We start from the raw sequence: 27,974 nt of genomic DNA on the forward strand, positions 1-27,974 counted from the left end.
TCGTACACCGAGGCATGTTTGGACTGAAATGAAATCATCATACAGTCACGGAGGGTTTGCTGGTTTTATCATTATCACAGTAACATATTACAGCATATTAAATAGACATAGACACACATTAACAAATCACAGGAAAAAAGTAAGGAACATAACAAAACCAACAGCAGAAATAACATTCAATAAAGGCAGCGTTATAGAAAAGGCTAAATTTAATAATCATGAAGCATCACTTCCTGCTTCACTGACTGCATCTAACTGCTACGTTGTTTGAGCTTTGATTGCAGCGACTAATGTTGTACAGTTTTCAGAATATAAGCCTGACTTTAGATTAGCTGAACTGGGCAGAAAAGAGCAACACCTTCAAACTTTCCAGCATGTTGCACTTGAGACAACACCCCCATCAGTGATGTCACGGCATGCTTTGCCCATCAGATAAAGTGGGTAACACACACACACACAAACACACACACACACATACACTACTGTGACATCACTAATCAGGGGGTTTACATTCAGCCTTCAACCTCCTGCTTGCATTTAGAAAATCCTGATAAAGCACAAGTACAAGCCCACATCAGGAAATTCAAAACTCATCTGCACATTTCAGAAGCTCCTCTACCCCCTCATCCTCCACCCCGAGTGCAACCTCACCAAAGTGATCTCAGCTCAGCCACCCAGGACAAAGAAAAGGGTTTCTTAGTCGCCCTCGAAGGCCCCATTGGTGGCTCCCTGGCATTCAATCTTTTTCCGGCACTTGGACAAGATCCTGTGGAGCAAGTTTGGAGATCTCTGTGCCTGGGGCTGAGAGGCCACGGGCTGAGGCAAAGGGATCTGGGAGCTCCGAACCAGGAAAGGGCCTTCACGCTCACCCTGGCCCTTCTCCAGCCCCACTCCTCCTCCACCTCCTCTGCTCCCCCTCTTGAATGCCTGCAGAATGTGTCCACTGGGGGACAAAGAGGAAATAACAAACACAAAGACCCTGTTTATTCCTTATGACCCAAATTCCACTGTGAGCAGACAAGATGTGAAGAGGCCTGTGGGCTTATGTACAGTATGTTTGTGTGTGTGTGTGTGTGTGTGTGTGTGTGTGTGTGTGTGTGTGTGTGTGTGTGTGTGTGAGAGAGAGAGAGAGAGAGAGAGAGAGAGAGAGAGAGAGAGAGAGAGAGTATGCGCTATGAAATGTAATAGATTTTATTTTAATAAACCAAATGTGCTGTATATCAAATAGTTCTTGCAGGGGTGTATTTGACTGTTTTTTCTTTTAGATAAAAAAACAACAACTACAAAGTCTTTTCTTTCCCTCTTGCTCTTCTTTGGCCCTAATGAGATGCAGCACTGTGAGAAGGGGATTGACTAGCTTGTGTGCGTGTGTGTGCGTGTGTGTGCGTGTGTGTGCTTAGCAGGCTCAGTAATCAGTGTGCTTTGTCAACTAATGAGGGAAGAGAGGGGCCACCTGTTCAGGGGTGCTGGGCGGAGAGCAGTGGGGTGGGATTTGGAGATGGGGGATGTGGGGAACATCTGCCGAATGCTGGGTGTATGTGCATGATTGTGTGTCTGTGTGTGTGTGTGTGCGTGCATATACTTGATAAGAGGGAAGCATGAAATTATTGATGTGTGTGTTTACACCTACTTCCCATATCTGCCGCGTTCACTGTCACCGGGTGTAGTCCTCACAGATAAACTCCTCCGAAGGCCTTTGGGAGGCAGATTTGCCTGAGAGTGGAAACATGATGTTTTTAATTCCACCTTTTATTAATTATTTAATAGTAAATAGACAGTAATTATAAAATAGAGTTATTTAAAACACTTTTCTTCTTGTTGTTTTTGATTTTTGATTTTATTTGTGTTGTTCAAAAACATAGAAGTAATTTTTGATCATGTCTTTTTGTTATAGCAAATAACATAAATCAAACTGACATTATAAAAGTTTTGATAATACAGGAAATTTTTTAAACTTTTTTCAGAGAATGGTGAGAGAATAGTTTATCGTTATTAACTGTTAGTGAGGAGCATGTTATACTTCTTAACACCTGCTGTGTTTGTCAGTGTTTAATTGCTAAATTAGAGAAGGTAAAATTGTGAGAAATCTCTTTGCTTCTGGTCAATCACTGCACAATATGAGCTCGCACCAAAACCAGTGCAAATATTATGCATTTAAGTCTGAAATTTATGAATTACCCTTTATAAATATCCCTTATTAAATGTGCAACAATTCAAGACTGACTTAAGGAAACAGCTCTCATAGGCGTTTCTAAATTCTGTCATGACTGTAATATGTTTATGTAGGCACACATTTGGTTCTGGCTTATTTAAAACATACATGTGACAAGCAGAGCAGAGAGGATAATATAATCTGTCATCTGTAAGCTGCAGCAGCAACAGTTCTGTCCACTTTCTCTGCATTACTGAGCACATTCAAGAAGCCAACCAACCTGGCGCAGCTCCATCACACATGAGGCGGGGAAATAACCTCGCTGCCCATTCTGCAACTGCCCAAACCACCTCCCTTCCTCGTGTTTGGACAGCACTAGGGTGACGTCACCTGGAGACAGCTCCAGCTCGTCAGGCCAGTGGGGCCTGTACCTGTGCACCACTACCATCTAATGGACAAAAGGAGAATTACAATAATTTTTAACTCTAATTTGAATATTCAATATTGCAAGATTAAAATTCAATGCTACATTTATGTTAGGGCAGAACTTGTTCATGATTAGCGTCCAGCTCCTTTTTTTTACAGCCCGCAGATCAGAGTCGGTGAATGGAAAGGATTACGTGTGAAGACTTGGATTAGTTGTTATTTAGTGTAATGGTAACTCTTAATCAGGGTTTACCCTTCATTATGTTACACCTGAATATTATGTGAGAGAAAGTGGAAAACTAAATGCGTAGTTTTGCAGGAAACTGATTAAACTGATGCAATGTCACATTCATATCCATTAGTCTTTGACATATATAAGCATACATAAACCTATGAATTGAGTTCTCATTTTCATATCAGTGCAGTTAAACATGCAGATTTCTGTTGATGAAAATTAAGAAAAAAGTGAACTTGCCTTTTCAGCTTCTGCTCTGTATCGATACCTCCCTGTTTATCATCGAGAGCAGAAATGAATCAGCAAAAAAGGGTTATTTTCAACATTTTTCATTAATATGCAAATGTCCATAAGAAGACCTCGACATTAATGCGCGCACATAAACATCTGTGCAGCTAAATCTTTATGTACACTGTCCAGAAGGAGGGAAAACAAGGCATTTATCGGTCAGCTGGCACTGGGCTTGCTCTTGCTAACCACATAAATAATGTCCTGCTAAGCCACACTTCCCTGCAGATATGATTCCACTCACCTTGTGGAGCAAGGACAGTGGTGAAAACCTCAAAGTGTTCATTGCTGTGCATGTAGATGCGCTGCATCTTGAAGATCGGACGCTCTCACACTGTCCGGGACTACTGAGCTCTCACTGCAATACCTTAAATAAATGCAGCTGACTAATCCACTGCAGCACAGACTGGAGCTGGACACACACACACAGAGACACACATACACGTGACCAGGGACGAGTAAAATCTTAGTTTATGTCAGAAAATGTATGATTGTTAGAATTTTCTTATCACCTGACGCCAATGCTTTTTATTTTGGAATAAGAGGCGGCATCTTTCTCATATGTCATGCTTGACCACTCCATCTTGCTGCCAATGTCTATTGTTCTTTGACCATCTGGCCACATGCAAAAGAAGTTTAGTGCTTGCTCAGATGTGAATGAGAATTCATAATTTCACCTCATCAGGAGTGCTTGATTGATTATTGGCTGTGCCCCACTTTCCTGTGGCCTGGGTGAGCAGGGACAAAGATGATAGGGCTGGGGACAGAGTGCCCGACCGCTCAACAGATGGTGATTGAAACCCCACCACCGCCTCCCCTCTCCAGCTCTGGTGCGAAGGCGCTTGGCTGCGAGCTTGCATTAGTGATAAAAAGGCATCCATCACTAAGATGAGAGATGACTCAGCTGGAGCTGGACAGAGCACCCCGCAGCCTTGGCGACAAAGTGAGGATACAGCACACGCAGAAGGATTTGACTTTTTGTTCTTCTAGACAATCCAAACAAAAATTACGCGCAGTCAATTTTCACAAATAATTACAATCAGTGTCAACAGGAAATAAGGTTGTCAGAGGATCATGGATTATCTAGGTGAACAGAGCAAGAGGTGCGTTTGTGTGCCGTCTGAAAGTGGAAACACCTCTAAATGCAGGAGACTAATAAATCTCATTATCTGAGGCCTTAGCAGTCCAGGAAAATGTCTGACTAGACTGCAACCACTCTGGCTCCAAGACCAATCTCTTTCAAAAGGGTGAAGACCGTGGAAATACACACCTCAATACCACCACAAAAGCAAGACATGCTCAACTGGATGAGAGAAAAATCCCACTCACAGTTTGCTTTGTGTTGTGTTTAAATGTACTTAAGTTGCAGATTCTGGCTTTGTGAGCTATTTGTTACACTATACACTGCTCCTAATTCAGAACGATGGCTCCAGTCTAGACATCAAGGCCAAACCGAAGCCCTTACATAACCAAAAAAAAACACAGCTAAGCTGCTAAGAAATCCGATCTGATGCTTCTCGGAAGAAGAAAACTGATGAACACTGAACAGCTCAGAGTCTGTAAAGACAATCTGCGGCAGCTTAAAAAAATATATTCTGAGCATAAAAACCTCTCTGCTGTTACATGAATGATACATCTGATCTGATGCCGACATGCATTTACTGGCTGGAGCTTGTTGCTGCAGTTAACCAGCCTCATTTAATATGAATGGGAAGCTTTGAAGCTATTTCCCAAGACCATGTATATTAGTTAACAAGTATGTATAAAAAAACCTGTTTGAACGTTTCCATTAAATATCTCTGGGAGCACTGGGCCATTGTAGGCCACATTTTTAACTAGCAAGAATGTGCGGCACCAATTTTTCCCCCATATTCTTTCAGAAAATACACCTTATATTACTAAATACACACAAACAAATTATTAAATACACCATAAGAGGTATTGTTGCACATTACCAACCCTGGCTGAGTTTTTCTTAGCTACTGCATGGCTTTTTATGCAGTCTCATATTCTGACATGCATATATGTTCATATCCAGGAGCAGAAAATTCACCTATTAACTCCATTGGTTTTACAATAAATTGAAATAATGATGAACATGCATATTGTTGTACTTCTTTGCTGCTGCGTTGGTGAAATGTTCCACAAACTAATTCTAATAAATCAGAATTAGTTTGTGGATAAGTGTATAAAAATATGCTGTAGATATAAACACTCTTGTAATACTTACACTACATGCGCAAAGCTGCAGCAGCTGCCAAGAAGCTCCCACCGTAGTTTTTCTGTGGATGTTAATGCCAGACGAAGGTTGGAGGTCTGCTGTTATTGAGTCAGCAGAGCACCTCAGCGACCTTAACTTCACACAGAGTTCCTGTGGTTCCTAAACACTTCTACTTTAAATGAACTCATTGCATTCCCACTACAGATCCACGGTTAAATTCAGGGAACGACCCACTCTTTCAAAAATGTTTGTAAAGACAGATGCCAGATGGACTTTTCTCCATACAGTCTAATTGGCTAATAAACAAAGCTAAGCAGCAGTGGGAACATATGGAAGCTTGTTTCTGCCAATGAAAAAACAGCTTTTTCTGTCATCCATATCTCAAAATTTAAAGTTAATAATTTCAAGTTTTTTTAAGTTACCAAGTTGATAACCTGAATTTTTGACTTATGGGTGGCACATTTTTGTTCTTCTTTCAATTGGAGCAAGAAGCTTCCAAAGGAACGAGTTGATGCAGAGAGCGAGCTAATTAGTTTGACATGATTAGCCACAATCACGTGAAAAGCTTCATTTGAATAACACTTTTTTTAATCATTCAGCAGCAAACCTTTATGATTTATAGGAAATTATCTCTTGACCTCCTGGCTACAGATAAATGTGGGTCCCTGAGCCCAATTTAAAGAAATTTATTTTTTAAATATCAAATAGTGCTTATAATCCCAATTTGTTTTGCACAAACACTCTGGTTTTATCAGTACTATTAAAGTATTTCCCCAAAGTTACATAAACTACATTAAACTTCTGTTAAAACTATGTAAATCATATGAAAACGTAATGAAATTAAAAATTAGAAGTCAAATATTTTGAATGTATATATATATATTTTACAAAGTAATATGTAAAGGGTAACAAAAATAGCCTTAAAAACAACCTATTTTCAAATATGTCTCATTTATCAAGGATCTAAAACGCTTTACGATACTTAACGTAACCGTTTCAGACTTGAAGCATCAATTTACTCACACAGAACTAAAAAATCACTTCTGCAATAATTAAAGACAGAAAAACAAGTCACTCGTGTTCTACTCGCTGTAATATTAAAGTATATTTGTGAAATTCTTTCATGAATATTACACATACATCGAAAAGAATCATCATGGATGCTGCAGTCAAAATGTACAGTAAACATAGTTTACATAGATGGAGGGAGCATCCCACCCGTGGGCCACAGATAAACCACATGTTCTGTTCATATTGCATCATGAATGTCCAACACTTTCATGCCAAGGCAGGCACACACACAACCACACACAGGAAGACACAAGAGTCCTCAGCGCTTCCCAGGTTTGCCTCTTCTCTTCCCTCCTCCCCCTCCAGCTGCTTTTCCTTTCCCACCTTTTCCTCTGGCCTTTCCACCCATGCTGCCGCCTTTACGTCCCTTCTTCCCTGCTGCCTTCTTGTGTTTTGCAGCAGCCTCCTCTCGGTCCTCCTGCCTCATCTGTTTATTCACAGCTTTGGTGATGTCCAACTTGGGCTTCTTAGTGTCCATGACTTTCAGGAGCTCCAGCTGCTTCTGCTTTTCATTAGAAAAGTTGCCAATGAGGGGCTCGAATTTCCTCTTCTTGCCCTTCTTTGCTGGGTTCTCCTTGGGCAGGCGGTCCTGAAACCTCCCCAAGGATGCTGTGGAGGTTTTGGCCACACTCTCGGCTCTGGCCAGCTCGTCTTTGGACTGGCTGGCTTTGGGGGTCAGGGTTACAGCAGGGATCTTGACTTTCTGCGATCTGGCGATGTTTTTCAGCCTGTTGAGCTCGTTTTTGGCCACCCTCTCCTTCTTGGCTTTGACGCGTTTGGCGAACTGGTCCTCATTCGGGTCTGCGCTCTCGGGCACCTCGATCAGCCACTCTTTGGTGTCATCGCCGGCCCTCTTGTAGCCCCAGCGCCTCTTCCACTCCTTTGCGGTTTCATCCCACACCAGGTTGGTCTTCTTCTTCTTCTTTATGCCTTTCAGCTTGGCGAACTGCTCCCATTTTGTTGGAGGTCTGGGTTTCGGTGGTAGCTTCTCTCTGGGAAGCCGGGTCGTCGGCTCCGGCAGTTTGGCCACTATCGCCTCCTCGACCCTCTCCGTGGGCTGTTTCCATATTTCGTTGACGAGAAGCTGCGTGTTGTCGCGAGCGAGAGCGCGCAGAAAGTCCTCTCTGCTCTTCTCCCGGAGGTCGCGAGGCTCGATGCGGTTTTTGTCACACGCCAGCAGGTTCCCGATGTCAAACTCCAGGTCCAGCTCTTTCTGGACTGATATGCTTTTCAGCGTTTCCGCCTCTTGCGCCTCAGCTTTAGCCAACAACTCCTCTACACTGCACGCTGCCATCTTGCTCAGTGCTGAAAACCCCACGTGTGAGGCAGGAAAAACACACGGGTCAGTGAAAAGAGCTTCCGGGTCAAAGTCGGCGAGCTGCAGTTTGACACGTGACCACAGGAGTGCGCTGTCGTTTCATTTCTTTGCGTAACAGCGACGCACAGATACAACAGATAGACGGTATCTGAAAGTCATGTCCTCAAGACACATGAAGAAAAATCCACAAAGACCTGATACTGGACCCGAGAGATGGATCTGGCCCGTCAGGTGATCCATTTAGTGTTCACTGAAGCCTCACCAGAAATGGTCTCAGTGGAAGGGTGGCTGTCAAGAAGCTGTTCTTAAGGAAGGGAAGCAGGGAGAAAAGGCTGAAGCATGCCAAATTACACAAGAACTGGACTGAAAATCAGTGGCAGCAGATCTGATGGAGTGATGAATTCAAATATGACATTTTTGGTTCAGATTCTCATCAATATGCAGGAAGGTCGTCAGGAGAGAGGCACGGCAGTGAGTGTCTACAGTTATTTGTAAAACACAGTGGAGGCTCTGTCATGGTTTGGAGCTGCATTTCATCCAGGGGTGTTGGAGATCTTGTCAAAAGTGATGAATTGTGACCTCAGTGGCATCAGATACAGGTCCACCACCAATAAATGGATTGAAAATGGAGTACAAACTCAATCTTTGCTCATATATGCTGTAAATACATGTATTTATATATATTTGCACATGCTTCAGTAAATCACTCTGCCAATTCCCTTTTTTTTCAAGCAAAATATAAAGAAATGAGAAGTGGCACATGGACTTTTTCTCATCACTCTATACAAAAAATGATCCACATGTAAAAACGATCTGTCTTTAACAATAAAAACATTTCCAAAATGAAAAGGTCTAAAGGTGTTTTTAAAATTGGCATGTGCGTGTGAAATAACGAAACAAACAAAACAAAAATAAACAAAACAAAAAACCCATCTGAGGTTCTATAATGTTCTTGTTTTAGATAAAAAAAAATACATTTATTTTCTATAGAAATTACATTGAATTGACAAGAAATGGTGTAAATGAAAATTAATGGAGTCATTCATAGTAAATCATTCATGATTTTAATGGATTATCTATACAGAGGCACAAAAGTGTCTATTATTAGCAGTCATTCCTGTGTTTCAGTTAAACACTGTGTTACCCAATGAAAATTTATTGGGGGCTAATTTATGTTAGCATACTTGAAAATGTTCCTGCTGTTTTTGAGCAGGAACATTTGTTAAATCACATGTGTGGAGGGTTGGAGGGGGTCTAACCTTAGAAAAAAAAAGAAGTGGGAGACCCTGGTGTCTCAGCTAAGCAGCAGAACATCAGATTACATCAGAACCTTGACTCTGAGTCACCTTGCAGCTCCAACTCCACCAGGTTTCTCCAGGTTTCTATATTGTGTTTTCTGTGTATCTCATGTGCTTATGTTTTGCTGTCCCAAGTTTAGCTTTTTGTTAGTTTTTTCAGTTCCCCTTTACTAGTTGTTTTGTAGTATTTTCATGCAGCCAAGAATAAAGGCTATCTATTAAACTCTCGCCTATCTCGCTGTTTGTCTGCCTTGGGTCCACTCTCTCTTCTCCACACGATCTGCCCTTGCAAAAAATCTGACCACACTATGGACCCAGCAGACATGGACCTGTATGAGCGCCACCAACCGCTCAACCGCCTGTGGCTGCCACATCAGGCCACCAACCGCACAACCGCCTGCGACTGCCACGCCACTAACCAACTGCTCAACTGCCTGCGGCCGCAAAGCCAAATACTCAACTGCCTTCAGCTGGCACACTGTGCCACGCCTCCAACCGCTCAACCGCCTGCGACTGCCACGCCACTAACCAATTGCTCAACCGCCTGCGACTGCCACGCCACTAACCAACCGCTCAACCACCTGAGGCTGCCACGCCTCCAACCGCTTAACTGCCTGCAACTGCCATGCCACTAACCAACCGCTCAACCGCCTGCGGCTGCCACGAAGCCAACTACTCAACTGCCTTCAGCTGGCACACTGTGCCACACCGCCAACCGCTCAACCGCCTGCGACTGCCACACCACTAACCAACCGCTCAACCGCCTGCGGCCGCGAAGCCAACTACTCAACTGCCTTCAGCTGGCACACTGTGCCACGCCTCCAACCGCTCAACCGCCTGCGACTGCCACGCCACTAACCAATTGCTCAACCGCCTGCGACTGCCACGCCACTAACCAACCGCTCAACCACCTGAGGCTGCCACGCCTCCAACCGCTTAACTGCCTGCAACTGCCATGCCACTAACCAACCGCTCAACCGCCTGCGGCTGCCACGAAGCCAACTACTCAACTGCCTTCAGCTGGCACACTGTGCCACACCGCCAACCGCTCAACCGCCTGCGACTGCCACACCACTAACCAACCGCTCAACCGCCTGCAGCTGCCGTGAAACCAACCACTCAACTGCCAGCAGCTGGCATGCTATGCCACACCGCCAACCGCTTGCGGCTGCCATGCAATACCGACCATTCCTCAATTGCCTTGCAGCTGCCGCGCCACACCATTTCCGCCAACCACTCAACCGCCAGTGCCGCTTTGCTTCCTCTTTGTCTTATGTGTCAGATTAGGTTCAGCTGTGTCTACCTTGTGTCATATTCTCCCTTCTGTATTCCTTCGTTACCCTCTGTCTTTATTGTGGGCATTTTCCTTTGTTCCTTGTTGGATTATCTGCTCATCATCCACTGCTTCACTTCACTTCTCATGTTTCCAAGTCCCGGGGTTTCTCCAGGTTTCTATATTGTGTTTTCTGTGTATCTCATGTGCTTATGTGTTGCTGGCCCCAGTTTGAGGAAAACTAACAAAAAGTTTTCTATTCTGAAAACTTTTTGTTAGTTTTCCTCAGTTCCCCTTTACTAGTTGTTTTCTAGTATTGTAAATGGAAAATATTAAAAATTTAAAAAATACAGACTTTGGATGGAGGAAAATTTAACAGTGCTAACACAAATGGAAAAGTTGTTATTTTTCCTCAAGCTCAATAAGTCTTTTAACATCAGGGAACACAATATGGCTGAGGAACACTTGAGTGATGGCTGCTGAAAATGGATTCTTGATGAAAAATCAATAAGGATGAATAATTCAATGAATCATTAATAGTCACTTGCATAATTTATGATCAATTTATTGTTATTTTAAATAAATGCAAACGTGTTGTTTGTTCGGAAACACAGATCTGTGTACGTAGTGCCAAACCTTTGAAGGTAACATACTTACAAAACAAGCTAAAATAAAATAGAAATACATGAGAAAAATTTAAAATTTAAGCATTTGTCAATTTGGTTAAATTGATCAACACAACATGCATGATGCACCGCTGATTTCAAAATTATATCAAAGTCGTATCTTCCACTCCCACTTATCCGAGTCTGGATCAGGGTTGTGGAGAAGCAGAGAAGACCTCCCTCTCCTCAACCACCTCCTTCTAGTTCATTCAGGGGGACACCAAGCCACCCGAGAGATGCAATCAAGTTTTCCTCCCAATAGGACATCTCCAAAACGCCTCACCCAAGAGGTGTCCAGGAGACATCCCAGTCCAAAACAACTCAGCTCTCCTTTGGATGCGAAGGATTAATGGCTGTTTCTGCTGAATCACTGAGCTCTGCATCCCATCTTTAGGGGAGAGTCCAGCCACCCTCTGAAGGAAGCTTTTTTCTGCTGATTGTGTCTGCAGTCTCCTTCTGTCAGTCAGTATCAAAAGCTTGTGGGCATAAGTGAGGGTATGAATATAGATCAACCACTAAACTGACAGTTTCACTTTCATCTTCACCAGTTCAGCATCGCTGCAGATCTCCCCTCACTCATGATGCTAAACTGCTCCACTTGTTCCTTACCCAGAGTGGGTACTCCACTCTTTTTCCACCCTCAGACTTGGAGGTACTAATTTTCATCCCAACAGCTTCACACTTGGCTGCAAACCACCCCAGTATGAGCTGGATGTCATGGCTCAATCAATCCAGCTGAAGCACATCAGAGACAAAAAGCAAAGGCGAGATCCTGAGAACCACAATACAGAATGAAACCATGTTGCCCACAGGTGGCATTTGATTTTAGCACCTGCATCTGATCTTTAATCTCCATTAACCCTTCATAGACTATGTCTGTGTAGAAACCTCCTGGATGAGAGGTGAAACATCTTCACCTTAACCTTAAGAAGTCCAGGCACTGTATTTCCAAGCTCCTTAAATTGAAAACACAACTTCTCAATAAACTCTATTACCATAAAATCAGGAATAAGATAAAAAAGGAAAAACAAAACAAACGAAAAAAGAATAACTGATAAATAAACATTTTTCCTGGTCTACAATTAGAGGTTATGTACTCATTAGAACCCCCTCCTCTATAGCCACCTGAAACTTTTTCAAATGTTTCACTCACTAATTTAAACGGCTTTGCCTCACATCACCTCAGGGACAAATTAAAATAATAATTTTCTGTTGACCTAACCAAACACGCCATAATAGGATATATTTTAATTCCAAGAGCAGTAATTCACCAGTATCAGCTAAAATCTCATAAACCTGCTTGTTGGGCGACTTCTTTCATCTTGACAGTGTCAGAGTTAATCATGTGCAAATATCTGCTGTTTACAAAGTGATGCACCTTCATTACAGATGCTGAAACAATAAAAACTAAATTGAAACAAACAAACCCAGTCCAGACGCTAATTGAAACTAAACTGAGCTGAAAAACCAAATTAATTAAAAACAAATTAAATTATTAACAAACCCAAATAACTCTGACACAGTCAAACTTTCACTGTTTTAGCAAAACACCTCCTCAGTATGAGACTCAGCTCATACATCGCTCTACACTCTCAAACTAACACAACTTCATAAGAAGTCCTAAGATTAGGTAAATACACCCAGGATGAACCGCAGCACATGATGTATTAAACAGTGTCATTATTTATTTAAGTAAAAATGAAGAAGCAGCGTGTGAAAAACGAAGCACACTCGATGATTCAGTAGCTTGTAGAAGCATATTTAGCAGCAATAACTTGAAGTAATGGTTTTCTACATGACTTTATCAGTCTCACAAGTTGTTCTGGGGAAATATTGTCCCACTTTTCTTTAAAGTGTTGCTTCAGTTCATTGTGGGTTACGAGTGTTTGTTTGTGCACAGCTCTCTTAAGTCTTCCCACAGTATTTTAATCAGGTTGAGGTCTGGACTTTGACTGGGCCATTGCAACACATTGATTCTTTCCTTTTCAGCCACTCTGCTGTAGATTCGCAGGTTTGCTGTTGGACATATGGATCACATTTGACTCTAGAATATTTAGGTATAAAGAGGAGTTCATGGTTGGCTCATCGACTCCGTGGTGTCTGGATCCTATGGCTGCAAAACAAGCGCAAATCATTGCCACTACACCGCCGTGCTCAACAGTCCATATGAAATGTTTTAGCTGATATGCTGTGTTTGTTTTTTGTTCCCATCTGTCCAAAAGACATTGTATCAGAGGTCTTGTGGTTTGTTCAGATGCAACTTTGCAAACCTCAGTTGCGCTGCCGTGTTGTATTTAGAGAAAAGAGGCTTTCAGCTGCCAAACCTTGCAAACAAGCCATACTTGTTCAGTTTTTTTCTGACTGCACTGTCATGAACTTTAACCTTTTACATGCTTAGTGGACCCTGTAGAGTCAGAGATGTAGCGCTGGGCTTGTTTGCAGTTTCACTGAGCACTGCAGCTTTTCTTTCTTTGGCCGTCATCATCCAGAAGAGTTTAATCAGTTCTCATATAATTGCAGGTCTTTCACGTTTTTGAAGGCAGCTTTGCTCATTGAGCACATTTAATACATGGAAAATACAAAGGTAAAGGTATGAAAGCGCATACGTTGCACCAGTATAATGAACAAGCATACATGCACGCATACACACATGTATGCCCACAAGATGAGATTCAAGGACTCATGTATTCTTTGTCTATGTTTGACTCCAAACATGAAATTAAAAGCTCATTTCAGACCTTGACACACCAGTAATAATATCGTTCAATCAACGCTCCACAGCAGTCTGAGTTGCTGTTTGAAGGTCATAACCTAAGTTAGAATCAGAATACAATGATATATAAATTGATTCGTGCTCCTTTTAAATCGCTAAACCTTAAAAAAATGTAAAAATCCAAGCAGTACAGAAGGTGCGCGTGTTTTCTCTTTCTTTAATTACTTTAAGCAGTTCTTCCAGAACATAAAAATGGAAATAATTTGAGGGGAATCCTGTATAATGAACTAGGCAAGTGACAAAAACATCAGGTGTGGGAACACCTCAAGATCCGTGATAAAACTAAAAAATGGAGAGTTGTGTATGCATATTGCATACTTCTCTTTGACTTCTCTTTGCTGGGTGTCATTTTAAAGTTGTGCGCCTGTAATAAACTTTATAATAGGATTACTATAAGTGTTATCGTGAGAGATTAAAATCCTGAATTATTAATATCCCATCCCTTCTCTCCAGTCTGTTCTGAATGGGTCTCTCCCACAGACCCAGGACGATAATGACTCTATTTTTGTCTTTGTCTCATGTAATTTGGAGGAGGGAGGGTGGGGCTCTGTTACAATTGACTGGCTGCTGGTCGCTCAAAGACGATGGTGTTATTATTTTGGGCTCCAGTAATTACATTCATCGCCACACTTGCCATGTGAATGCTAACACTCTGACAGGCACAGAGATAAGGTCACAAGCGATGCTGTGTTTGTTAGATGTGAGGAGGAAATGCGCAATTAGTGGCCCAAAGTCCCTGTCGTGATTTAGAGAAGGCTATAAGGTCCTGTGTGACGTGGATATATATCATCTAAAATTACCCAATTTAAGCACAGTCCACCCGTTGGCTGGCTGGCCTCCTGTGCTCGTTTCCTTTCTTGCTGACTTTTGATCCAGGGTGAATTCAGGCAAGTAGGATTACTTTTCCATGGTGTTTCTTTTCTGAGAGGATACACAGTCACAGGCAGGATAAAGTCCTCTATGAGCTGTGACCGTGGAGCAAAGACATTCCCACTTTCAGCGCTGCCATCTCCCCAGATTTTAAATGGGCTTATAGGATAAGATTTAAAAAGAGTTCTCTCCATAAAACATTACTGCTTTCATGTGAAAAAACCCTTTAAGGTTTAGATTTCTTTATTTTTATTTGTTACTTTCAGTCTAATCCCCTTTTTTCTTTCAATGCGTCTGGGAAAGAGAGGCATTTGGGACTTGCAGGGGACATTTGATGTTCTGCAACCGAGTGAGTCTCATCTGAGTTTGTATTCCAGTTAATGCAAAGTGTAAAATAATAGGAAAAAAGACCAAATGAGGAAGTTATTTTTTTATTTTATGACTTCTTAGTCGATGTTTATTTATGGTCCTGATTTTTTGCGTAGTGATTCAGAAACTAATCACTGTAATATACAGATATTATAATAATATACAGAGTGAAACACTGAAGGATATTCTGCGGCTTTGTTATGTTTGAGATAAATCTCACCGCAGAGGTCTGTTCCCACTTGTCTCCTTGGAGAGGGGAGTTGCTACAAATCAATACCCAGTTGCTCTGAGTGATCACCTTTATCTTATGACGTAGAGTCAATGCCAAGATGCAGTTAGGCTGTTCTGGCAGCAGCTGGTGGGCAAGAACACTTTAATTTGTTACCTGTCTGTATTTTAGTTTTAACTGAAAGGAGCTTGTGAAGATTATGAAGGCTACCCCGATGTACCCTTTCAACTTTCTGATCACTTTCTTTAGCATGAACGTCCCTTCATTTTATCCATTCACTTTTTTATCTTATTAGTCTCTATTGAGTGTAAATTGTATGATATTTTGCTCAGAAAGAGCCCATTTAGCACTGTTTTCCTGCAGAAAAGAGGTGTAGTGTATCTGTGGGCACCTTCTGTGTGTAAAAGTTAAATAAATCAAATCAAATTCATATATTTTTCCTGAATTCTATATTGAATGATCTGTTAGTGCATGGCCTCATCTGTCCTGTGTAAGTTGTGTAAAACACTAACGCAACAGATGAGATGACGATGCTCTTTGTATTAAAAATCCAAAGTAAAGTAGAAAGAGAACACCTGAAGTAATAATCACGAGCACAAAAATCTACTAATAATAACAACCTAATTATAATAATAGTTCTTTACTGTAAAATACATCCGGACATGTAATAAACAAAGACCTTGATCACCTTTGCACATTTGTGTTTTTTTATGAATGAGCACGGCTTATGAATGGTTCACTAAGCAGGAACAAACTGCCTGACAGGATCAGTGCCTTGCATTATTTAAAGAGCTTTATAATTTAGCATTACAATATCGCATTCACTGAATTTATTTAAAGGGTTTTTTCCCCTTTTTTCTAAAAAACATTGTATATGTTCCAGCAACAACGCCGATCTGCATGCCTCACTTTTTAAGGCATCCTTAAATACTTACTGACTGGTAAACGCTATGATCCATGAGTCACAGGGGAAAAGAAAGGACACCCATTCATGCAAAAATGGGCCTGAGGCTTTAAACTCCTTCTAAAAGTTGACCAGTTAGCATCAGAGAGGTGCGAGCGCTGCGGGCCCAGATACAGAGGAGAAAAATAGTCTCATCAGCATCGTCCCAGCGTAAATCAGACATGATTAGCTGCTGACAGTTTGCTTGTGTATTTATAGTCCTTGCGTTATTACATAAAATTCTTTGACCTACTTAGCTGGAGGACAGAGGAGGTATTTCGTTAATAGATTTAGTCAGGATTGAGAGGAATGTCGGTTATTTTTAAAGAAAAACATGATTGTAAAATGTGTTTTACAGGGCGAAGTCTGCTTTTTCTACAGGAAACAAAAGTGACTGAGCATGCAAATGAGAAATTTTCAGATTCAACATGTGTCAAAGAGGCCAATGGGAGACTTAAAATATTCCTCAAAGACCTAGCAAACATTTGATTTTATCACCGAGGCCAAAAGAAATACCATCATATGACAGGATTTTTCTGACAAGAATCAATAATTGCCGCCCTTGGGTGCTCATGTCAGACAAAAAATTCAAATGACCTAGCTGCTAAGCTCACACACTATTGTGCGCTTCCTGTTTCATGAGCGTTCCCTTTGCTAACAGAGTTGAGCTGGCTGACAGCCGAGGTCAGAGCTTTTATTGATCTGCTGTAGTCGAGACAGAGACATCATTTGGCATTGAGTAACGCCTCACAGCTACCTGCTGCTCCCAAACTACCGCCTGCACCGCATGGCATCTCACACTCTGAGAAGTCAGAGGATAGACTGCAAAATCTGGGTGAAAGGTGGCAAGTAGTGGCAAGTATTACCCAGCTCTCTGGAGCCAAGACACATCAGGTGTCTCGTTTGCAGGTGAGCAGGAAACAAAGCCACAGGCTCCCGGAAGTGCGCCCCCTGTTTGTCCAATTGACTCGAGTGAGACAGTTCACCCCAAAACCTGGCCTGCTTCCTAGACCCAGCATGGTGTGGAAACCGAGTCCTTGAGATATCATTCGAGCCACATTAATTCTGTGTGTGTGTGTTTATGTGAGAGGGGTTATGATGATGCAAGCGAGTGCATTACGCATGTGTTTGTGTGTGTGTGCTGTAGAGGCTTCATGCTGGATGCTGGAAGCCGACAGAGCCGGGTAGTGCCTGGTGTTATGGAAGCTTGCAGAGGTCATCCCTCAGTTTTGTATTCAGCAGCACTGCGGGGGTCTTATCACAGTGACATCATTGGTTATACCTTGCACACTGTTTAGCCAGTTCCCTCACAACCTCTCCTACTTAAGCTACAGCCAGTAATCGTTCTTGTGTCGTTTCCATCAATCATTTAAAGTGAACAAAGAGTATCGTTTAGCAGGTAACTACATCTATCCAGACCAATGAAAGGCCTTTTTATTTTTAGCTCAGGACATTGCAGCAGTACTCACTTCATTACCTGCTGCCTAAATTAGCATAGATAGTAGCTGTTGTGACCATCGTGAAGCCCCAACGTAAAGCTGATCATCGCCGTTTTGTTATTTTGACACTGGATCTGATGAGGGATGGACAGATCTAAAACAAACTGAGTGCAGTGCATCCTCATCGCGAGTGACATGACTTGCAACTGACTAGTTGTTAACTAGTAATTGAGCCCATAAGGAAAGTGTTTACCTACATTATACAGGAAAAGAGGCGACAACAGTCTTTCCATAGACTTCAGTACGACCACAAGTCTTTGTGCAACCGCAGGAGTTGAAAGTTTACGTTATTCACACGTTTGCTTTAGCCTGGACCGGGAATCTGCAGTGCCGTGACAAGTATTTGTCCTCTTTCTTATTTCAGATCATCAAACGAATTTTAGACAAAAATAACCTAAGATACCCCCACATCAAAAATCATGAATTAACTGATTAACCACATTTTTTGGAAAGCTAAGTTTAGCTTCACTGTCCACACCCAGGCAACACATCATGACATAATTTAAATAAACACAGTCACTATCAATCTGGAAAGGGTTAAAGCCATTTGTTACCCTTTAAGACTCTGGTGAACCTTGGAATAGCAGTGACCCTTCCCAGGATTGGCCAGCCTACCAAAATTACTCCAAGAGTGCATCAACAACTCATCCAGAAGGTCACAAAAGAAACCAGAACAACATCTAAAGAACTGCAGGGAAAATAACTTTTTGGAAGGTTTGAGTCCTGTTACGTCTGCATAAAACAAAACAGGATTTCATAAAAACATCATAGCAACAGTCAAAATGTGGTAGTGGTAATGTGATGGTCTGTGTCATGACTGACCCATGAATTCTGCTCTCAACCAGAAAATCCTAAAGGAGAACATCCAGCCATCAGTTCATGCCCCCAAGCTCAAGCACATTTAGGTTATTCAGCAGGACTGCGATAAAAAACACACACGAGCAAGTCCATCTCTGAATGGCTAAAAAACACAGAACTAAAGCAAACAAACAAATAAAAAGTCAAAAAGATGATTTTGGTCTGCCCTAATCAAACTGAGATGCTTTGGCACAACCTTAAACAGAATGTTCATGCTTGAAAACTCTTCAATGTGGCTGAATTTTTTAAAAATTCTACAAAGAAGAGTGGACAAATTTACAAATGTTAAATTATATTTGATGATCTGCAATATTTAAGTGTGACAAAATGCAAAATTGCAAAACTATGAAATTAGGAAGGGAAAGCCTTTGTTTCCAACTTTTCTTTTATTATGTTAATGTATCGTAGCCCTGACTAAGCCCTATCTGCACTGTTTTGACAGCTAATCTTTGCCTTTATGACAGCTGTGCAGGAGGGTAGAATCACTTTATAGCTGACCTGTTTAAACCCTACAACGGATTGAATGTTGCATCATTACAGACATGGCCACTGTATCTGACAGGTGAGTACCAACACAGGCAGCTATATCTAATTTGTATTACTGCTTGACTGTGTTTGTGATGCCGGTGTGATGTTAATACTCTTATATGACATATTTCCAACAGCTTGTCTTGTATTTTATTTCTACGTCCTTTAACTTGAATTATCAAGAAGGCCTATCGATGTCGTTGGTCACAGGCTTATGAAAGTAGCATGCTTTATACGTATGCTTTTTACCTTCAGATGATAACTCACCTAAATATAATCTCGCTTCAGAAAAATTAGATTTGAATAGTAAAAATTGAGGCAACAAGAGTTCATTAAATAATAGGTGACGTGACAGTGGCTTTATAGTGTAGTTAGACACAGACATGATATCCATCTGTAGCCAGGACAGATTCACAAGGCACAGTCTAGCCTAGTCCATAACCTCTCCCTCTACACAGATGACCTTTATTAAATGCATTTCCAACTGTCTGCTTTCTCTCACTCTAATATCGTCTAGCCTGAATTCAAAAGGTAAAAGGTTACGAACCAAATAGGGAAAAAAGAAATGTATCTTGAAATTGTTTAAATAACAATAATAACAGTAATAATGAAAATAATATTTTTACATCTGAGAGGATTTGTCAAACTGGGTTCAAACCGAAATATTGTCTACATAAAGCTCATTGCGCCTTTTAATTTACTCCAGTTTGCATAGCCTAACCGGAAGAGGACGGAAAGATATTACAAAGTATAAGAAATAGCTCGAATCACAGTTATCAGTAAAATTTTTAGTGTTTGGCTCAAATGAAGATCCAGTTCGCACCTCAAACAGCACACAGTTTCCCCTGTCCTGTTTAGTCCCCACTGTGCGGTCAGCGGCTCAACAGTACTCAATTCTTTACACAAGGATTTGCTTTCCTTTGTTTTTCATTCACTTCAGCCACTCATAATTAGCTGAAATGTCATTCCACTTCTTTAAAATCAGGCAGTCTGCAAAAGCAGTTCCTCAGTTTCCAACAGCAAACTCCTAAATTCTGAAATCGAAAGATGCCTTAGCTTTGATTAAAAGCACATCAATAACTTGCATAATTGACTCTCTAAATCATGCAGCACTGTATCCCTTAGAGGCTCCTGGGAGATGCCATGTCAAATCATCTCTGACGTGACATACCCTGCCTGGTGCGTTCCTCCTCCATTTGTGGCCAGCGCTTTCCACAATGCTCCTGTCACCAACACTTAATTGGCCATGACAGTTTCTGATAAATGCTATACCTGCAACAGCTGTCACCAATCTGCAGCTGGCTGCTAAAGCCTCTGCAGCTAAAGGACTTTCGGTTAAATTTACTTAATTTCAGAGCTAAAATAATCTTTAAAGGGGCGCTTTATGAAAAATAATGATTGGAGGGGAATACTGACGCCACTCAGGTGAATGTGAGGCTAATGCTAGCAGCCAGTGGTGCTGATAGGCAGATGTATTGTACAGCTGATTAAAATCCTCTCAAGAAATCAAAAAAGTATATTAAAAGGTGGCTGAACTATTCCTTTAAATTCAGCGCAGTGCCGACATCATGGCTAAATCTGTGCTGTCACAGGTCCTTTCAGCCTTTCATCCATAATCATGTTAAATCTCCACCGGGCCTGAAGACTCGTAGAGCACCCTTAAATAGTTTGCCATCTTCTTCTGGAGCCTGTGGTAATTTTCACATGCTTATAATCAGTTTGCTTGACACGCATTAATGCAGAAAGAGAGGGAGAGAGAGGAGGAGAAACACTAACTTTTGCCAAACCCTCAGCCTAATGTGTCATCCAGCCCCCAGGAAAGAGCCAGAGAAATCCTCTTTGAAAACTCGGTGCACCCCCATTAATGAGGGGGGTGAATGTTGGGGCCCTACGTGAGAGGCATCCAGGGCCCTTATTGATCCCCTGTTAATTAGTCCGTAGGTGCTCACTGGCGCATAATTAGACCAATACTGAGCTTAATGAATGCAGACAGCCACTAATTCCACAGGGAAATTGTTTTCTGCAGAAGGGATGTAGAATTCGGTCAATCAGACATTATTTAGTGAATAAAGCATGATTACAACAGATATTATGTGCATGAAACCCAGCTGAAAATTAGGTATGTAATTTCATGTGCAGCACTTTTAATTTTTAATTTTAATTTTTTCAGCAAAATTTCAATCACCAATGATGAGCTCGTGTGAAACGTGGCTTCGAAAAAGAAAAAAAAAGGAAGCGAGCAGCCCTGATGACGTACCCTTCACATGCTTTATCAAAGACAAGAGGGCTTTTAGCCACTAAGTGCTATTCAACGTGACGCCAAATGATCTGATGGCAATGGACCATGGGGGAATGTAAAAAAATATTACCGAAAGAAATTGTTTCAAACAAAAATATGCGTTCTGACAAGTGACAAATTGGCCTTTTCAAGATGCGCTGAGATGCCGTGGAAGTGCTGCTGTCTCCCTCGTGGGCTGCGAGTCAAGCACCACTAATATTTCAAAAAGGATCTGCAGAGACATTTCATCTGTCTATTAAACTTCAGAAACTCTTATTCATCTGTGAACGCAGCCGGAAAGTGTTGAGTGGGAGACTCGAGTCGGAAGGACGTAAATGACGATTCTAAGTCAGTGACAACAAAGTGCAAGTTTAGGGATAAACTTGACTTCTCATTTTCATGAGCTGATCAATTTATTTGAGCAGCAGCAGCAGCTTTGGAGTTTGCCTTTTTCCAATTCTGCCTCTTTGTCCACCGACATCTGCAGGAGTTGATGGTCCTGCTCTTTGCGTGTGTGTGTGTGTGTGCATGTGCATGCACCGCTGTCACAGGCAGAATGGAGTGAGATTCCAAGAAATCCACCCGGGAATAGGGACTTTGTTCCTGCGGCATTCAACAGGAGCCACTCATACATCAGTCTGTGGTGTTAGAATGAGCCACAGGAGCGGTGCTCATTAACAAAAGGGCAGGAGTCACCTTGCTTCACTCATTCTCTCAGCCTCTGTCACTTATTGCTAACAGAGTGTCAGTTTGTCTCCGGCATGCTAAACATCCCAGTGTGATCACATTCATGCTGGAGCAGAAAATCGGAGATATAATATAAAGTCCACCTGCTCCGTGTGTCTAAAACCAGCTCCTGTCAGCTGCTTCGCTTCGTTTTCCAAATAGTTGCCGGATCAATGGAGTGATTAAATGTTGGTCACGCACTGTGGAACCCTTTGGCTCACTAATTGCAAACTACATTCACCTAACTGTCCTCGCTTGTGGCCTGACAGACGCCGAGCAGCATCAGCGTCCCGGGGGACATTCCTGAGCTATAAATAATATGGATCGCATACATCTATGCAAGGACCCTCAAGCCTTGGTATGTTCCCTTTGAAATGTAAATGTAATCTCTACTTTTTTCCCCCTTCCACACCCTGAAGTTTGAGTAAGTAAAGCAATTTGGTTGAGTTTCACAAGGTGTCTGCAGGTTTAGAAAGCTCAAAAAGCACATTTACTTTAATTTTCAGCATTGTTACTGTTAAAATGGTGATTGCATGTTAGCCAACTGATGTGAGGCTACTAACCAGACTTCCAGAAATCAGAACAGCAAGTACCCAAAGTGGACAAAAGTGCATCAGCAAAGCAGCACGCTGGTCATAAATGGACACTTTGTCGTGGTTAAGTGCCTCCAATGTGCCGCCTCAAATAAGACCACTAAATTGAGCCGGCACCTCGGTCGCTCATTCCAGAGAAAACTGTATTTTGTGACCTTGGGCATACAAAGCTCGAATGTATGGTGGTGCTGCCTTTCAGAAACCACTTTTATCTAACGCCTGTGCACAAAGACGAGAGAAACCTGGCGTAAGGAGCTCAAATTCTGCACCCCTGAGCCATGAAAAGATCTGAGCATGAATGAACCTTTATGAGGAGTTTTTGGATCTCAGCGTGCAAAGCAGATTTCCACCTCAGTTATCCTTCAAAGGGGGGGGGATCTTCTATTGAATGAACAGTTTCAGACTGTGACAGCATCTAAAGAAGGCCCGAATCTGTTTTCAAAGCAAAGAGCGACGCTCCTCCACCTCACCACCCCTCAGGTGCTTGATATCATTTGGTGTTCCTCTTAATTTGTCCACACTTGCTCGGGCTCTGAGGATAGATGCGAGATTGTGGTATTTCAAAGGCGGGACTCCCGCTGCTCTGTTGCCATCTTAGATTCAGCAGGAAGTGAAGAGAGCTATTATAATGAGCTGTGATCAAAATGGTCAAAGTCAGCAATTCTTTTGAGAGGGTCTTTCATTTCCATTATATGCAGCCTCTACAAACACCCTAATGAGAATACATAACACACACACACACACACACACACACACACACACACACACACACACACACACACACACACACACACACACACACATCTGCACTCACATCAACTTTTCTGCTCTGCCTCCTTCCTCGAAGAAGCACCTCAAAGTGAAACCGACTGCCGTGCTGCTTCTCAGGTTTATTCTGAGGGTTTTAAAGTGTTTCCTCCAGAGTGGGGATTTGTGGATAATTTACACTACAGCTTGTTTTACTCCTTCCTGCATACGTGGTGCCGGTCACGGGTAATGCAGAGTGACAGCCTCAAGGCGTCGACTCCATATGCACTTCCAAATAAAACATGATGATTCAGTGTTGGAGACGATTTAGGAAGGATAACAGATGCCGAATCTGTTTTCTTATCCTTTACATGCTCTTACAGGCAGGGTGTAGGGGTGAAACAAAGCAGCATCTTGACTGCAATTGTGTGAATCACCTCAGGCTATGTACAGCCTACTTGTGGTTAGTTAGGCTCCTGATCCTTCTGCCCTGTTTGAAAAATCACTGCCAAACCAAGTTAAACTAAACTACATCCACCCTGAGGCTCAGCGTTATATCACACAGCTCAATCAGGCGGATGGGTGCATATATTTAGTCGTTTTTTGTACTGTAGGTTTATTTATGTGAAGCAGACGAAAGAAATGTGCACATACACATGCACGCCAATGCCAAGACAACAAACCTGAGCACGGTGGAGAGTGATGGCTTCCAGCTCAGTGCAGAAGGAAGGATTGGGTTTGGGCCAGTATCCAAAATCCCTCATCTAATTAATGTTTACATAACTGCAGGTAATGAAATTCACTCTCACTGATGTTGAGAGGGGTCAAGGAGCTTGGGGAAGCCCACCGGAGTTGACAATCGCCTGTGTGGGAGTTGTCTGCACAGCCCAGTGAGCTGGACACATCGGGGAGGGGAATAAAGAAAACACCCTAATTACAAATCATTGGTCACAGAACAATTCAGTAGTCAAACAGAAAGTTCTTGGATGGATCGAGTGTAGCCTTCCAGCTATGATCATTGAATATTTGCTCACTGCAACCTGTCTAATTTAGCTGCCAATAAAACATTTTTTGCACTGAGGTAAGGATGTTAAAGCAAACCTTAAGCATGAGGCAAAGTAATCAGACAAACACTGCTGATTAGTAAAAGTGGAAACAATAATTAGATCTGAAAATGCAGGTACTCAAATATAATGACCTGTGAATGAATTCTTTGCTTTTTTTTTCAGTCATGCTGCAAAGAAAAACTCCCATTGGAGAGCACTTAACGAGTTTTTAAAGGCACTGTGATTTAATTGCGAGGAAAGGCAATTTAAGTCGCTGGCTCGACAGGGATAAACTTCACCTTTACTCCATGTGACATATATTATTTTTATTTTCAAGTCACCTCATTAGGCAAACATTGTCACTGTCGGCCAAATGAGAGCTAACTCGACTTAGTACGAAGTAATCAAAGGAAGACTTTGTTGTCACAGTGGCAAAAAATAATGGTGTTGTGACAGGAACAATTTTAATTTGATTAAAAAAACAACAAAATAAAACAAAAAAGACTTACTACATTGTCTGTGCTAATACAACGACTGGCCACTTCATTAGGTATACTTTGCTAGTACCAGGTTGGACCCCATGATTCTTTGTGGGATATTTTCCAAGGTGCAGGAAACATTCCTCAGAGATTTTGGTCCATGTTGACGTGACAGCATCACAGCTGCTGCAGATTTGTTGGCTGCACATCCATGATGTGAATCCGTGTCACCAAAGTAGCGCTATTAAACTGAGATCTGGTGAATCTGGAGGCCATCTGAGGACTGTCACGTTCAAGAAACCAGTTTGAGATGGTTTGAACTTTGTGACATGAAGAGTTTTCCTACTGTGAACAACAATCAGAGGATGGACTCACTGTGTCATACAGGGATGAACATGGACAGCAGGAACACCCAGGTAGAGTGTGGTATTTAAAGATGCTCAGTTAGTAACAAGAGGCCAAAAAAACCCCATATCATACTGTATTGCACCACCACAGCTGCCAGCCTGAACCACTGACACCAGATTCTGACCCTACCATCTAAATGTTGCAGCAAAAGTCAAGACTCGTCAGATCAGCGACATTTTTCTAATCTTCTGTTGGCAAATTTTGGGGAACCTGTGCAAAATGTAGCCATTATTCTTGTTCTTAGCTGACAGGTGTTACACCTGGTGTGGTCTTCCGCTGTTGTAGCCAATCTACTTCAAGGCTCAATGGGTTGTGCATTCAGAGATGCTGTTCTGCATACCTTGGTTGTAATAACTGGTTATTTGAGTAGGTGTTGCATTCCTAGCAGCTTTGAAGCAGTCTGGCCATCCTCCTCTGAATTGATTGATGATTGTACAGGAAAATCCCAGTAGATCAGCAGTTTTTGAAGTACTCAGACCAGCCCGTCTGTGACCAGCAACCATACCACTTTTATAGTCACTTAAATCACCTCTTTTTTCCTCCATTAAGTTCAGTTAGAACTTAAGCCACTCTTCGTGACCATGTGTACATGCCTAATTGCATAGAATTACTGTCATGTGAGTTGCATTAATAAACAACTTAGTGTAGACTGAAGTTAAAGATCAAAAAGTGCATCTAAAAATTACATTTACAGGTTACGTCAAAAACAGTTATGATGCAGTTTGACTGGGAGTAGAAATTTACAGAAGGCTGCCTATTAAAGTGAACTGTAATGTGTTATGCATGGCAAAGATACAAGTGTGGAGATACTGGATAGGCTTTTTTAAAGCTTAGGATGATGGTATAATGTGAATCATACAACAAAGAGCAGATTTGGAGGTTGAGGCAAGATGTTGTAAGCAGCTTACACATACAGCGACCGGCGTTAGCCAGCAAAATTCAAGTGTTAAATCTACAGATAGAACTATTTAATTCTAACAAAGGCTTCAAAAGTTCAAAACTGGATGCTAAGACAGGCCAAAAGTAGAGAGTCTTGTAGCAAAAATAGGACATACGGTAAGAAAAGGCAGTAAGAAAAAGGACAACAGACAAGTAGAGATCTAGCTTTTGTCACAGTTTAGTTTTTATAGAGCAAAATTAAATTTGCCTCTCACTGGTGCATCGGCTCATGAGTGGCAGGATATTTTAAGGTATGCCAAAGCTGCCAAAGCAGCCGAAGCAGCGATGGTGTATAAACTCAGGCAATATATGTAGAGAAGAACATGAAAAGCTCACGTGATAGCTGGACTCAGACACAGCAGTGCTCAAATGTATCATTATGCTCTAAGTGAAACTAGTTTTGTAGGAGGAGGGAAAGAATCATCACTAATATCAAGGCAGCCCAGAGAAGTAGTTGTAGTCTATGTGCATTACAGAATACAACTTCTCTTACATCAAAATATAAAGTGCAGGTCATTGATGCCTTCGGACCAAAGCCTGTTGGTGGTTCCTCGTTCCTGACCGAAAGCTAAAGCATTCGAGGTTGCATCTTCTAAACCACAGAATGCACTTCCACTATGCTACATTTGAGATCTATGGACTTGATTTTATTTTAGCTTTAGACTTGACTTGAAACGTGGACAAATAAAGCAAATATTTTTTCCCGGCTTACCAGCAAGCTACACTCACTACACATTACGCATACAGGAGTTGCACAACCCTGGAAACACTCATCATGAAGCTCCCGGTGCACGGTTTTCGTGTTGATGTTAATGCCAGAGGGGTTTGAAACTCTGCAGTCACTGAGTCACCAGAACGCTGGTGACTTTTATGCAGTACACTACAGCAGTTTCTGAAATACCAACCCAACGATGCTACGTTCAAGATCACTTAAATCGCCTTTCTTCCCCATTTCTAAACTCAGTTTCAACTTCAGCATCTGGTATTTACCATGTCTCCATGCCTAAATATAGGTATGAAATTAGATATTTGTGTTAATCAGAAGTTAAACAGGTGTATACTATGAAGGTAGCGAACGGGTGTATACTATGAAGTTGACGCCAGCAAGTAGCTAGGCTAGTGTTGCTAAGCTAGCTTAACTTAGCAAAACGACTGGAACACAAAGTAAACAGTGAGCCTTGAGTCCATTCATTGATAACTTTGCTCTCCCTTTAATCAAAAAGGGTTACAGTGTGACTGGGTTTATTGCTAACATCTGGCAATTTTCATAGAATATCAAAGTTTTCACCATTAACAGTCTCCAATAAAAACTTAGTTTAACTAGCAAAAATACTGGTTGCTCCTGTTTTGAAATGTGACCAGATTGTAGAAAGGTGAAACTCATCTTGCTTACCTCACTGCCCATAATGGCGTACTTATGTCTGTGTGCTTTCTACGTCAAAGGGTGTTTTCTTTGTGCATTAGCAGCACCGGGGGACAGTTACATCAGAACCTCAGTGTTGCTAAATATTTGGATGACCGCCCATCACCACTGCATCGAGAAGGGACCGGTGAAGGACAGTGCAGTTCCTGGCACGTCTCCTCTGTTTGTCAGCTGTTTTGGCGTTGCTCAGACTAACTTGTCCAGTCACTCATGCTGATGAATTTAGTAGACAAGGCTAGCTTCAGTGTCCAACCACCTGCCATAAATGCCTGTATCTTCCTCTGTTTTCTCTAACCCTGTTCCCTCGGACTCTTTCCTC

General features: G+C 41.9%; 2 protein-coding genes across 2 annotated transcripts; both read right to left on the bottom strand.

Annotated features, from left to right (window-relative positions):
- Positions 1-50: 50 nt before the first annotated feature.
- LOC101473394 (uncharacterized) lies at positions 51-27,774 on the bottom strand. Its single transcript, XM_004546649.4, has 6 exons — positions 27,626-27,774; positions 3,346-3,513; positions 3,054-3,085; positions 2,433-2,600; positions 1,631-1,713; positions 51-943 (listed from the first exon to the last, which is right to left on the bottom strand). Exons 2-6 carry the CDS (start codon positions 3,410-3,412, stop codon positions 697-699), a joined length of 597 nt encoding a protein of 198 aa, XP_004546706.1. The 5' UTR covers positions 3,413-3,513; positions 27,626-27,774; the 3' UTR covers positions 51-696.
- On the bottom strand, positions 6,398-7,739 carry rrs1 (ribosome biogenesis regulator 1 homolog). The gene has a single exon (XM_004546650.4). It carries the CDS (start codon positions 7,685-7,687, stop codon positions 6,653-6,655), a length of 1,035 nt encoding a protein of 344 aa, XP_004546707.1. The 5' UTR covers positions 7,688-7,739; the 3' UTR covers positions 6,398-6,652.
- Positions 27,775-27,974: the final 200 nt, after the last annotated feature.

This window comes from Maylandia zebra, linkage group LG9 (assembly GCF_041146795.1).
Source record: "Maylandia zebra isolate NMK-2024a linkage group LG9, Mzebra_GT3a, whole genome shotgun sequence".
NCBI lineage: Eukaryota > Metazoa > Chordata > Actinopteri > Cichliformes > Cichlidae > Maylandia > Maylandia zebra.

Excerpts from the sequence above, each read along its gene's own strand:
- LOC101473394 (XM_004546649.4), bottom strand. The coding sequence starts at position 3,412 with ATGCAGCGCATCTACATGCACAGCAATGAACACTTTGAGGTTTTCACC. Across the intron at positions 2,601-3,053 it reads ACAGAGCAGAAGCTGAAAAG|ATGGTAGTGGTGCACAGGTA; the intron begins GCAAGTTCACTT and ends TTTGTCCATTAG. Across the intron at positions 1,714-2,432 it reads GTGTGATGGAGCTGCGCCAG|GCAAATCTGCCTCCCAAAGG; the intron begins GTTGGTTGGCTT and ends TTCCACTCTCAG.
- rrs1 (XM_004546650.4), bottom strand. The coding sequence starts at position 7,687 with ATGGCAGCGTGCAGTGTAGAGGAGTTGTTGGCTAAAGCTGAGGCGCAA.